This window comes from Salvelinus fontinalis, unplaced genomic scaffold (assembly GCF_029448725.1).
Source record: "Salvelinus fontinalis isolate EN_2023a unplaced genomic scaffold, ASM2944872v1 scaffold_0166, whole genome shotgun sequence".
NCBI lineage: Eukaryota > Metazoa > Chordata > Actinopteri > Salmoniformes > Salmonidae > Salvelinus > Salvelinus fontinalis.
Genome location: NW_026600375.1, coordinates 18,121 through 31,093, shown reverse-complemented (window position 1 = coordinate 31,093; position 12,973 = coordinate 18,121). Strand labels below are relative to the sequence as shown.

Genomic DNA, 12,973 nt, shown 5'->3' with positions numbered 1-12,973 from the left:
CATGTCAGGAAGAGAGAGAGAACGAGAGAGAGGAAAGAGGGGGTGGGGAGGGCAGAGGAGAGGAGAGTAGGGGGGAGACAGAGTATAGCTGAGGGAAGTAGGGGGTGGGGAGGGCAGAGGAGAGGAGGGGAGGAGACAGAGTATAGCTGAGGGAAGTAGGCATGATGAGGGTGCTGCAGCGCCCCCACAAAAATAAAAAATACATTTTAATAATTTTTGTAAACTTCCGGGAACATTTTGTTCACGCTAGTATTCCAGTACTGTATCAGCGGTTTGATATAGCCTTCTGTAGGGAGCCAAAAATACACCTTCGGCTAATAGGGGCGGCAGGTAGCCTAGTAGTTAAAGCGTTGGGCCAGTAACTGAAAGGTTGCTAGATCGAATCACAGAGCTGACAAGGTAAAAATCTGTTGTTCTGCCCATGAATAAGGTAGTTAACCCACTGTTCCTAGTCCGTCAATGTAAATATGAATTTGTTCTTAACTGACTTGCCTAGTTAAATTAAACAATAGGACTACATCATCATCCTCTGTCTGCATCCTAATCCCTACCTGTAGTCTACCTACCTCTGGTATAATGCATTTCCACCTTTCACTCCATCAGTGTTGCTCTGTCTGCATCCTAATCCCTACCTGTAGTCTACCTACCTCTGGTATAATGCATTTCCACCTCTCACTCCATCAGTGTTGCTCTGTCTGCATCCTAATCCCTACCTGTAGTCTACCTACCTCTGGTATAATGCATTTCCACCTCTCACTCCATCAGTGTTGCTCTGTCTGCATCCTAATCCCTACCTGTAGTCTACCTACCTCTGGTATAATGCATTTCCACCTCTCACTCCATCAGTGTTGCTTGTCCATCTTCCTGAATTAAAAGATGAACAGATCAATATTGCTGCATAAGGTCATTAAATATTGCTAAGTTATTTATCTATAGTGTGGATGTAGGGCTGTTTTTAGTATATAATGAGCACCCAGATGCTGCGTAGGCAACACAATAATATCAGACAGACAAGCTGGCCCTGCTGCCTCCGTGTTGACTACTATGTTGCAATATGAATATTCTCAGAGTTGTCTTGTTGATACTAAATGTTTCAGTTTCTCCGAGCCGCCTCGTTCATTTATACAATGTTTCAATATTATCAGAGCCACCTTGTTGATGCAATGCTTCAGTATTCACAGAATGTTTCCTTTCCCTGGTGAATAATGCAGACAGGCAAATACAAAATGAGCTGGGTGCAGACATCATAAGGAACATCTCTGAATGCAGAGCAACAATTTTGTTGGGAAGCACATGAGACAATGACACTGTCATAGTACACAATACGAACCGCTCCACAAGGGTGACTTCATTTACAGTATAGCAGGGGGTCGGCAACGCTTTTCATGAGTGCCAATTTACAAGTGATCCTACAATTTCTAAAGATCTGCGTGACTGTAATTATTTCCATATAAGCATTTAATGCTACTCAACTGTGCCCAATTTTTTTTTAACTGCCCACAAACTGAATATTTTTAGCTGGCTACTGGACAGAAACGTTGTTCATTAAACCACAGGCCATGGAGCCCCACTATGCATTGCCTTCCTGTATGGAGGCGCTGTCCAATCAGCGGTGTAGCCTTAAGGTAAAGGTTAAATATTGTATTGTTTTTGTTCATTTCTGAGTGATGTTCTATCGATTCCCTGCGTCATTTCATGTTTTCATGTGTATCTGAGTTATTTGCCTTCAAGCAGGCAGAAATATGTCCGGTATGACGTACCACCGTGATAAAGTCTCTCACTACACTGGAAGTTAATAGGAATATGACTTTTAGATCGCCAAAACGTTATTCATACACGTCAGATTTCAATACTGGACGATTTAACTCGGGAGGTCTTCGTTCAGGTTGTCATGCTGCGTCACGTGTTTGTTAAAATAATCGTCAGTATACTTTATGTCGAGAAATGTGCCTATTTTCTTCGAAAGTATGTAATGCCACGATTCCAAAGCTATACGATACTACAGATAGCAAGTCAATTACCTCACATCTCGGAAAAGATTAGTAATGTTGTACTTCTTGTTGACTAAATGTAACGTGTAAATGTTGGGTTTTTGAGGCAGCGCCCAGTTTACTACCATTCACTCCGTGAAGGAGAGCGATCCCTGTCCCAGAACCGCCCAGAATGCACCGCGTGGGCCAATGACGTAGCATCGTCATGGTTTCCCATCTCCTCAAAAGTATATCTGCCGTTGTGATTTAAACTCCACTCTGTGAGACACATCGATCTGCAGGTTGAACATGGTGAGATTGGAGACTCCTAAATTGATAGTGCAGTTTGTTTAGGTGAGATCATTGCATTGTGGATTTTGTTCTCGATTTGAGCTGCAACAGATTTCCTCAATGATTTTCCATATTTCTACCAACCTTATTATAACGCAGAAAGGAAAGATCTGTTAACAAAAATGATTGTTCTCACACATTAGTGTTATTTAACACAGTAAATTAAAAAGAATGAGTGGTTGCGGGTGGATTTTTCCTTTAATGTGTAGATTTTCCTTTTGTATTTCATAATTTTCTTCATTCTTTGCTTGAGTCTGTTTGTCGTTATGCGTCCTTGTCGATTGAAGACCTAAGTAATTCCTTTGATGTCTACCTTTTTATATTTTTACAATACATGTGTAGGATTTATCTGTTATAGTTTACATTCCCAGTCAGCTGTTTTATGCTCTGGTGTCTTTCACATTGATGTGGATATTTGAAGTCAGCCGTTGAAGCTTGTAAACTCAGCAACAAAAAGAGGTCCCTTTTTCAGGACCATGTCTTTCAATGATCATTCGTAAAAATCCAAATAACTTCACAGATCTTCATTGTAAAGGGTTTAAACACTACTTGATGTGTCTATGGGACAGAGGGGGAGGGGAGATGGAGAGAGAGGGAGATGTCAACAGAGATGGGGCTGACAGAATAACATGCAGTCAACTCAATATCTTTTCATTACTGACTTCTCACCAGTGATGTCATCACAACCAGTAACCTTTTCCACTCTTCCACTCTTGGTCCGGCTCAGCTTGACCCTGACCTTTGAATTTCATTATTTAAAAAACAGACAGAAGCAAATGTATTAAATTAGATCCACCACATGTTTCAATCAGACCACCATAGTCCCTGTGTCCAAGAACACCAAGGTAACCTGCCTAAATGACTACCGACCCGTAGTACTCACGTCTGTAGCCATGAAGTGCTTTGAAAGGCTGGTCATGGCTCACATCAACACCATTATCCCAGAAACCCTAGACCCACTCCAATTTCCATACCGCCCCAACAGATCCACAGATGATGCAATCTCTATTGCACTCAACACTGCCCCTTACCTTCTGGACAAAAGGAACACCTTTGTGAGAATGCTATTCATTGATTACAGCTCCGTGTTCAACCCCATAGTGCCCTCAAAGCTCATCACTAAGCTAAGGACCCTGGGACTAAACACCTCCCTCTGCAACTGGATCCTGGACTTTCAGACAGGCCCCCCCCCCCCCCCCCCCCCCTTACTTAGCAACACATCCGCCACGCTGATCCTCAACACAGACGCCCCTCAGGGGTGCGTGCTAAGTCCCCTCCTGTACTCCCTGTTTACTCATGACTGCACGGCCAGGCACAACTCCAACACTGTCGGTATCGACGGGTTGCAACACTGCCTGGTAAGGCAACTGCTCGGCCTCTGACCGCAAGGCACTACAGAGGGTAGTGTGTTCGGCCCAGTACATCACCGGGGCCAAGATTCCTGCCATCCAGGACCTCTATACCAGGCGGTGTAAGAGGAAGGCCATAAAAATTGTCAGACTCCAACCACCGTAGTCATAGATTGTTCTCTCTGCTTCCGCACGGCAAGCGGTACCAGAGTGCCAAGTCTAGGTCCAAAAGGCTTCTAAAAAGCTTCTACCCCCAAGCCATAAGACTCCTGAATATCTAGTAAAATGGCTACCCAGACTTTTTGCTTTGCCCCCCCCTCCCCCCCCCCCACACGCTGCTGCTACTCTCTGTTATTATCTGTGCATAGTCACTTTAATAACTCCACCTACATCAAATCAAAGGTTATTTGTCACGTGCACCGAATACAACAGGTGTAGACCTTACAGTGAAATGCTTACTTACAGGCCCTTAACCAACAGTGCAGTATTAGGTAAAAAATTGGATATTAGGTGAACAATAGATATGTAAAGAAATACAAACAACAGTTAAAAGATTGAAAATAACAGTAGTGAGGCTATATACAGTAGCGAGGCTATAACAGTAGTGAGGCTATATACAGTAGGGAGGCTATATACAGTAGCGAGGCTATAACAGTAGTGAGGCTATATACAGTAGAGAGGTTATATACAGTAGCGAGGCTATATACAGTAGCGAGGCTATACACAGTAGCGAGGCTATAACAGTAGTGAGGCTATATACAGTAGTGAGACTATATACAGTAGTGAGGCTATATACAAAAGTGAGGCTATAACAGTAGTGAGGCTATATACAGAAGTGAGGCGAAAATCAGTAGTGAGGCTATAACAGTAGCGAGGCTTTAACAGTAGTGAGGCTATATACAATAGCGAGGCTATAACAGTAGCGAGGCTATAACAGTAGCGAGACTATAACAGTAGCGAGGCTATATACAGTAGCGAGGCTATAACAGTAGTGAGGCTATATACAGTATGGAGGCTATAACAGTAGAGAGGCTATAACAGTAGCGAGGCTATAACAGTAGCGAGGCTATAACAGTAGCGAGGCTATAACAGTAGCGAGGCTATAACAGTAGTGAGGCTATATACAGTAGTGAGGCTATATACAGCAGCGAGGCTATAACAGTAGTGAGGTTATAACAGTAGCGAGGCTATAACAGTAGTGAGGCTATAACAGTAGCGAGGCTATAACAGTAGTGAGTCTATATACAGTAGCGAGGCCATAACAGCAGCGAGGCTATAACAGAAGTGAGGCTATAACAGTAGCGAGGCTATAACAGTGGCGAGGCTATAACAGTAGCGAGGCTAGATACAGTAGTGAGGCTATATACAGTAGTGAGGCTATATACAGTAGAGAGGCTATATACAGTAGTGAGGCTATATACAGCAGAGGGGCTATATGCAGTAGTGAGGATAAAACAGTAGAGAGGCTATATACAGTAGAGAGGCTATATACAGTAGTGAGGATAAAACAGTAGAGGGGCTATATGCAGTAGAGAGGCTATATACAGTAGTGAGGCTATATACAGTAGAGAGGCTATATACAGTAGAGAGGCTATATACAGAATCGAGGCTATAACAGTAGTGAGGCTATATACAGTAGAGGGGCTATATACAGCAGCGAGGCTATAACAGTAGTGAGGATAAAACAGTAGAGGGGCTATATGCAGTAGTGAGGATAAAACAGTAGAGGGGCTATATGCAGTAGTGAGGATAAAACAGTAGAGGGGCTATATGCAGTAGTGAGGCTATATACAGTAGAGGGGCTATATACAGAATCGAGGCTATAACAGTAGTGAGGCTATATACAGTAGAGGGGCTATATACAGCAGCGAGGCTATATACAGCAGCGAGGCTATAACATTAGGGAGGCTATAACAGTAGCGAGGCTATAACAGTAGCGAGACTATAACAGTAGCGAGGCTATATACAGTAGCGAGGCTATAACAGTAGCGAGGCTATATACAGTATGGAGGCTATAACAGTAGAGAGGCTATAACAGTAGCGAGGCTATAACAGTAGCGAGGCTATAACAGTAGCGAGGCTATAACAGTAGTGAGGCTATATACAGTAGTGAGGCTATATACAGTAGTGAGGCTATATACAGCAGCGAGGCTATAACAGTAGCGAGGTTATAACAGTAGCGAGGCTATAACAGTAGTGAGGCTATAACAGTAGCGAGGCTATAACAGTAGTGAGTCTATATACAGTAGCGAGGCCATAACAGCAGCGAGGCTATAACAGAAGTGAGGCTATAACAGTAGCGAGGCTATATACAGTAGTGAGGCTATAACAGTAGCGAGGTTATATACAGTAGCGAGGCTAGATACAGTAGTGAGAATATTTACAGTAGCGAGGTTATATACAGTAGTGAGGCTATATACAGTAGTGAGGCTTTACCGTAGCGAGGCTATATACAGTAGCTAGGCTATATACAGTAGCGAGGCTATAACAGTAGAGAGGCTATATACAGTAGTGAGGCTATATACAGCAGAGGGGCTATATACAGTAGCGAGGCTATAACAGTAGAGAGGCTATATACAGTAGTGAGGCTATATACAGTAGTGAGGCTATATACAGTAGTGAGGCTATATACAGTAGTGAGGCTATATACAGTAGTGAGGCTATATACAGTAGTGAGGCTATATACAGTAGTGAGGCTATATAGAGTAGTGAGGCTATATACAGTAGAGAGGCTATAACAGTTGAGAGGCTATATACAGTAGTGAGGCTATATACAGCAGAGGGGCTATAACAGTAGTGAGGATAAAACAGTAGAGGGGCTATATGCAGTAGTGAGGATAAAACAGTAGAGGGGCTATATGCAGAATCGAGGCTATATACAGTAGAGGGGCTATGTACAGTAGAGAGGCTATATACAGTAGAGGGGCTATATACAGTAGTGAGGCTATATACAGTAGAGAGGCTATATAGAGTAGTGAGGCTATATACAGTAGAGAGGCTATATACAGTAGAGAGGCTATAACAGTAGTGAGGCTATATACAGTAGAGAGGCTATATACAGCAGCGAGGCTATATACAGCAGCGAGGCTATAACATTAGTGAGGCTATAACAGTAGCGAGGCTATAACAGTAGTGAAGCTATATACAGTAGCAAGGCTATATACAGTAGCGAGGCTATAACAGTAGCGAGACTATATACAGTAGCGAGGCTATATACAGTAGAGAGGCTATAACAGTAGTGAGGCTATAACAGTAGCGAGGCTATAACAGTAGCGAGGCTATATACAGTAGCGAGACTATATACAGTAGCGAGGCTATAACAGTAGTGAGACTATATACAGTAGCGAGGCTATAACAGTAGTGAGACTTTACCGTAGTGAGGCTATAACAGTAGTGAGGCTATAACAGTAGCGAGGCTATAACAGTAGTGAGGCTATATACAGTAGTGAGGCTATATAGACTAGCGAGGCTATAACAGTAGTGAGGCTATATACAGTAGTGAGGCTATATAGACTAGCGAGGCTATAACAGTAGTGAGGCTATAACAGTAGCGAGGCTATAACAGTAGTGAGGCTATATACAGTAGTGAGGCTATATAGACTAGCGAGGCTATAACAGTAGTGAGGCTATAACAGTAGCGAGGCTATAACAGTAGCGAGACTATATACAGTAGCGAGGCTATAACAGTAGTGAGACTATATACAGTAGCGAGGCTATAACAGTAGCGAGGCTATATACAGTAGTGAGACTTTACCGTAGTGAGGCTATATACATTAGTGAGGCTATATACAGTAGCGAGGTTATATACAGTAGTGAGGCTATATACAGTAGTGAGGCTATATAGACTAGCGAGGCTATAACAGTAGTGAGGCTATAACAGTAGCGAGGCTATAACAGTAGTGAGGCTATAACAGTAGTGAGGCTATATACAGTAGTGAGGCTATATACAGTAGAGGGGCTATATACAGCAGCGAGGCTATATACAGCAGCGAGGCTATATACAGCAGCGAGGCTATAACATTAGTGAGGCTATAACAGTAGCGAGGCTATAACAGTAGTGAAGCTATATACAGTAGCAAGGCTATATACAGTAGCGAGGCTATAACAGTAGTGAGACTATATACAGTAGCGAGGCTATATACAGTAGCGAGGCTATAACAGTAGTGAGACTATATACAGTAGCGAGGCTATAACAGTAGTGAGACTATATACAGTAGCGAGGCTATAACAGTAGCGAGGCTATATACAGTAGCGAGACTATATACAGTAGCGAGGCTATATACAGTAGTGAGACTTTACCGTAGTGAGGCTATATACATTAGTGAGGCTATATACAGTAGCGAGGTTATATACAGTAGAGGTTATATACAGTAGTGAGGCTATATACAGTAGTGAGGCTATAACAGTAGTGAGGCTATATACAGTAGTGAGACTTTACCGTAGTGAGGCTATATACATTAGTGAGGCTATAACAGTAGCGAGGTTATATACAGTAGTGAGGCTATATACAGTAGTGAGGCTATATACAGTAGAGAGGCTATATACAGTAGAGGGGCTATATACAGTAGTGAGGCTATAACAGTAGTGAGGCTATAACAGTAGCGAGGCTATAACAGTAGCGAGGCTATACACAGTAGAGGGGCTATATGCAGTAGTGAGGCTATAACAGTAGTGAGGCTATATACAGTGGTGAGGCTATATACAGTAGAGGGGCTATATACAGCAGCGAGGCTATATACAGCAGCGAGGCTATAACAGTAGTGAAGCTATATACAGTAGCGAGGCTATATACAGTAGTGAAGCTATATACAGTAGCGAGACTATATACAGTAGCGAGGCTATAACAGTAGCGAGGTTATATACAGTAGCGAGGCTATATACAGTAGTGAGGCTAGAAGAGAGGGGGAGAAGAGGAGAGGGGGGAGAATAGGAGATTGGGAGAAGAGGAGAGGAGATGGGGGGAAGAGGAGAGGGGCAGAATTGGAGAGGAAAGGGTGAGAAGAGAGGGGGAGAAGAGAAGAGGGGGAGAAGAGGAGGGGGAGAAGATTAGAAGAGAGGGGGAGATGAGAGAGGAAGAAGAGGAGAGAAGAGGGGAGGACAGGAGAGGGGCAGAAGAGGAGAAGAGAGGGGGAAAAGAGGAGAAGAGAGGGGAGAAGAGGAGAGGAGAAGAGAGGGGAGAAGGGGAGAAGAGAGAGGGAAAAGAGGAGAAGAGAGGGGAGAAGAGGAGATGGGAGAAGGGGAAGAGGGGAGAGGAGAGGGGCAGAAGAGGAGAGGATAGGGGGAGAATAGGAGAAGAGAGGGGTAGAAGAGGAGAAGAGAGGAGGAGAAGAGGAGAAGAGGAGAAAAGGGGGGGGTGAGAAGAGGTGAGGGGTAGAAGAGGAGAGGGGGAGAAGAAGAGATGAGAGGGGGGAGGGGAGGAGAGGAGAGGGTGGAGAAGATGCGAGGGGTGGGGAGGAGAGGGGGAGAAGGAGAGGAGAGGGAGAGAAGAGGGGAGTGGATAAGAGGAGAGGGGGGAGAAGAGGAGAAGAGAGGGGGAGAAGAGGAGAGGAGAGGGAGAAGAGAGTGGGAGAAGAGAGTAAGAAAGGGGGAAGAGAGGAGAGGGGGGGTGAGGAGAGGAAAGGGGAGAAGAGGGTGGAGAGAAGGAGAGGAGAGCAGGAGGAGAGGAGAGGGGGGTGAAGTGGAGAGGGGTGAGGAGAAGAGGAGAAGAGAGGGAGAGAAGGGGAGAGGATAGTTTGGAGAGGCGAGGAAAGGGGAGGAAAGGAGAAGAGAGGGGGAGAAAATGAGAGGGGGTGAAGAGGAAATGAGAGGGGTGAGAAGAGGAGAGTGGGGAGAAGAGAAGAAGAAAGGGGCAGAAGAGAAGAGAGGGGGAGAAGAGGAGAGGGGGAGGAGAAGAGAAGAGGGGGGGGGGGGGCAGAAGAGGAGAAGAGTGGGGAAGGAGGGAGAAGAGGAGAAGAGAGGGGGAGAAAGGGAGAGGAGAGGGGGAGAAAAGGAGTAGAGGGAGAAGAGTAGAAGAGAGGGGAAGAAGAGGAGATGAGTGGGGGAAGGAGGGAGAAGAGAGAGGGAGAAGAGGAGAAGAGAGGGGGAGAAAAGGAGAGGCGAGGGGGAGAAAAGGAGAGGAGGAGAGGGAGAAGAGGAGAGGAGGACAAGAGGAGAGGCGAGGGGGAGAAGAGGAGAGGCGGAGTACAGAGGAGAGGAGAGGAGGAGAGGAGAGGGGCAGAACAGGAGAGGATAGGGGGAGTAGAGATGGAGAGAAGAGAAGAGGGGGGTGAGGAGGAGGGGGAGAAGGGGAAGAAGATTAGAAGAGAGGGGGAGAAGAGAGTGGAAGAAGAGGAGAGAAGAGAAGGTAGGACAGGGGAGGGGAGAGGAGCAGATGAGGAGAAGAGAGGTGCAGAAGAGGAGAAGAGCAGACGGGTAGAAGAAGAGAAGAGAGGGGCAGAAGAGGAGAAGAGAGGGGGAGAAGAGGAGAAGAGAGGGGGAGAAAAGCAGAAGTGAGAAGAGGAGAGTGGAAGAGGGAGATGTAGAGAGGAGAAGAGGAGAGGGGTAGAGAGGAGGAGAGGGGAAGAGGGAGATGAGGAGAGGGAAGGGCGGAGAGGGGAGGGGAGAAGAAGAGATGGGAGAGGAGGAGATTAAGAGGAGAGGAGAGGTGGTGAGAGGAGTTGAAAGGGGGGAGGAGAGTAGAGGAGAGGGGAGGGGAGAAGAGGAGAGAGGGAGAAGAGGAAAGGAGGGGGGAGAATAGGAAAGGGAGGAGAGGGGAGATGACTAGAGGGGGAGAAGAGGAGAGGGGGGAAGAGAGGAGAAGAGGAGAGGGGGAGAAGAGGAGTTGGGGGATTATGAAATTTGACCATCTGACTTGGAAAGGTGGCATCCTATGATGTTGTCATGTTGAAAGTCACTGAGCTCTTCATTAAGGCCATTCTACTGACAATGTTTGTCTATGGAGATAGCATGACTGAGTGCTTGATTTTATACATCTATCAGGAAGGGGTGTGGCTGAAATAGAATCCACCAATTTGAAGGGGTGTCCACATACTTTTGTATATATAGTGTTTGTACACATGGGTGTTGTTGCACCATACCAAAGATAAGCCTGTCTTCCCATCACATCATGAAAGGTCATGTTGATGTTCATTTAACCTCTGTCTCTCTCTTCCTCTGACTCCTCCCTTTCTCCTCTGTCTCTCTCTTCCTCTGACTCCTCCCTTTCTCCTCTGTCTCTCTCTTCCTCTGACTCCTCCCTTTCTCCTCTGTCTCTCTCTTCCTCTGACTCCTCCCTTTCTCCTCTGTCTCTCTCTTCCTCTGACTCCTCCCTTTCTCCTCTGTCTCTCTCTTCCACTGACTCCTCCCTTTCTCCTCTGTCTCTCTCTTCCTCTGACTCCTCCCTTTCTCCTGACTCCTCCCATTCTCTCGTCCTCTGACTCCTCCCTTTCTCCTCTGTCTCTCTCTTCTTCTGACTCCTCCCTTTCTCTTTTGTTTCTCTCTTCCTCTGACTCCTCCCTTTCTCCTCTGTCTCTCTGTCTCTTTCTCTCTCTTTCTCCTCAGATCTCCAGGCTCAAAGCGTCAGTCCACCAGGTAGGTAGAGTATAAATCTACAGTGAATATAGCAGTTCAATATTAGTCAACTTTATTATCCCACATGGAGAAATTCATGTGTCCATACAAACCATTCTAAACCCAATAACAAGTAGTGTTTTATGGAACTACTAATACTTGTCAACCACAAAGCATTACTGCTGTTAGAATAACAGAATCACTGTCATCATCTGTCCTCACCACTGTGCTTTCCTCTCTGCTGTTTACAGCTGAATACTCAGTCAGACTGGTGAATGGGACCACTTCCTGTTCTGGGACAGTGGAAGTCTTCTCCAGAGGAGAGTGGTCAGGTCTATGTTCTAGTTGGTGGAGCATGATGAGAGAGACTAAGGTTTTTTGTAGAGAGCTGGACTGTGGGAATCCTGTAGCTGAATCTGGAGGAGCTCTGATTGAAGATGGAAGAAGAGGAGTCACACTATATGGTAGTTGCAATGGAAATGAGTCTTCTATTGAACAGTGTGTCATCATCATCATCGTAGGAGGACGTGGTGTCTGTATTGGTGAATATTATCATCATGTGACCTGTTCAGGTAAGAGACTGGTCATATTGAGAGATTTATTTATACATTATACAATATTACCATGTATCATGTTTTATGTTTTATGTGTTTTTATTTTATTTAAATAGAGGGAGAGATGTCAGATGTATTTAAACATTATATTTGTGTTTGTCATATTGGTTTATGGGAGATGTTCATGGGCAGATCATTGTAGTTCAGATGGTACTGAAGTGAAGCTGCCTGATGGATGTCCAGCTGTTTATTTTCTATAAAGTGAAGTGAACTTATTCCTGTCTCCTGCCTGCATTATTCCCAACCCGATCCTGAGTGACTAAGAACCCATTTCTACCTCTTACAGTATCAAACATAGCAAACTACAATCTTTTATCCAACATATTTGTGTTTAGTCCTTGACAGTGTCATCAACAAAACTGATTGAATGTTCAACCAACTCTTTTTCTCCAGAGTCTGTGCGTCTTGTGGATGGAGCTGGTCTCTGCTCTGGGAGAGTGGAGGTGAAGTCCAATCAGTCCTGGGCCTCAGTGTGTGAAGCTGACTTTGACTGGCAGGATGCAGAGGTAGTCTGTGGGGAGCTTGGCTGTGGGGCTCCTGCAGCTCTACAGGGGGGGCTCTATGGAGGAGGTGAGGGTCAGACCTGGGATAAAGAGTTCCAGTGTAAAGGCAATGAGTCCCTTCTCCTGGACTGTGACACCTCAGACAGAAAACGCAACACCTGCCTCCCTGGTAATGCTGTTGGACTCACCTGCTCAGGTAAGAAACAATTTGTCACTCAATCAACATTGTGTCTCACCTGGAGTGAAGAATATGAGAGACAATATAGGTGTGTTTTAGTGAGAAAATAGTAAGATTACTGTCTCTCTCTTTTCTTTTGTCAGAGCCTGATGATGTGAGGCTGGTGGGAGGAGGCAGTCGCTGTGCTGGTGGAGTGGAGTGGTACGACCAGGGAGAGTGGAGGATTGTGGGAGCTTCAGACTGGAACCAGTGGAATGTAGCTGCAGTAGTGTGTAGACAGCTGGGTTGTGGCTCCACTGTTTCAGTACCACCTGGAAACACCACTAGAGGGAATGCCGTTTACTGTTATGGGTCTGAGTCTTCACTGAGGGAGTGTGTGAGAATGTATTATCCCCGTCCTGGACTCACAGTGATCTGCTCAGGTAATAACAAGATACACTATATGGCCAAAAGTATGTGG

At 45.3% G+C, this 12,973-nt stretch overlaps 1 protein-coding gene across 1 annotated transcript in view; it reads left to right on the top strand.

Moving 5' to 3' along the window:
• LOC129844015 (uncharacterized) overlaps window positions 1-12,973 on the top strand; it is a gene marked incomplete at its 5' end in the record, with an annotated part of 32,223 nt that overhangs the window by 17,695 nt on the left and 1,555 nt on the right. Inside the window, 4 exons of the mRNA XM_055912386.1 lie at window positions 11,210-11,239; window positions 11,470-11,790; window positions 12,226-12,531; window positions 12,657-12,935. Coding sequence (XP_055768361.1) covers window positions 11,210-11,239; window positions 11,470-11,790; window positions 12,226-12,531; window positions 12,657-12,935 — 936 coding nt within the window. The remainder of the gene's footprint in view (window positions 1-11,209; window positions 11,240-11,469; window positions 11,791-12,225; window positions 12,532-12,656; window positions 12,936-12,973) is intronic.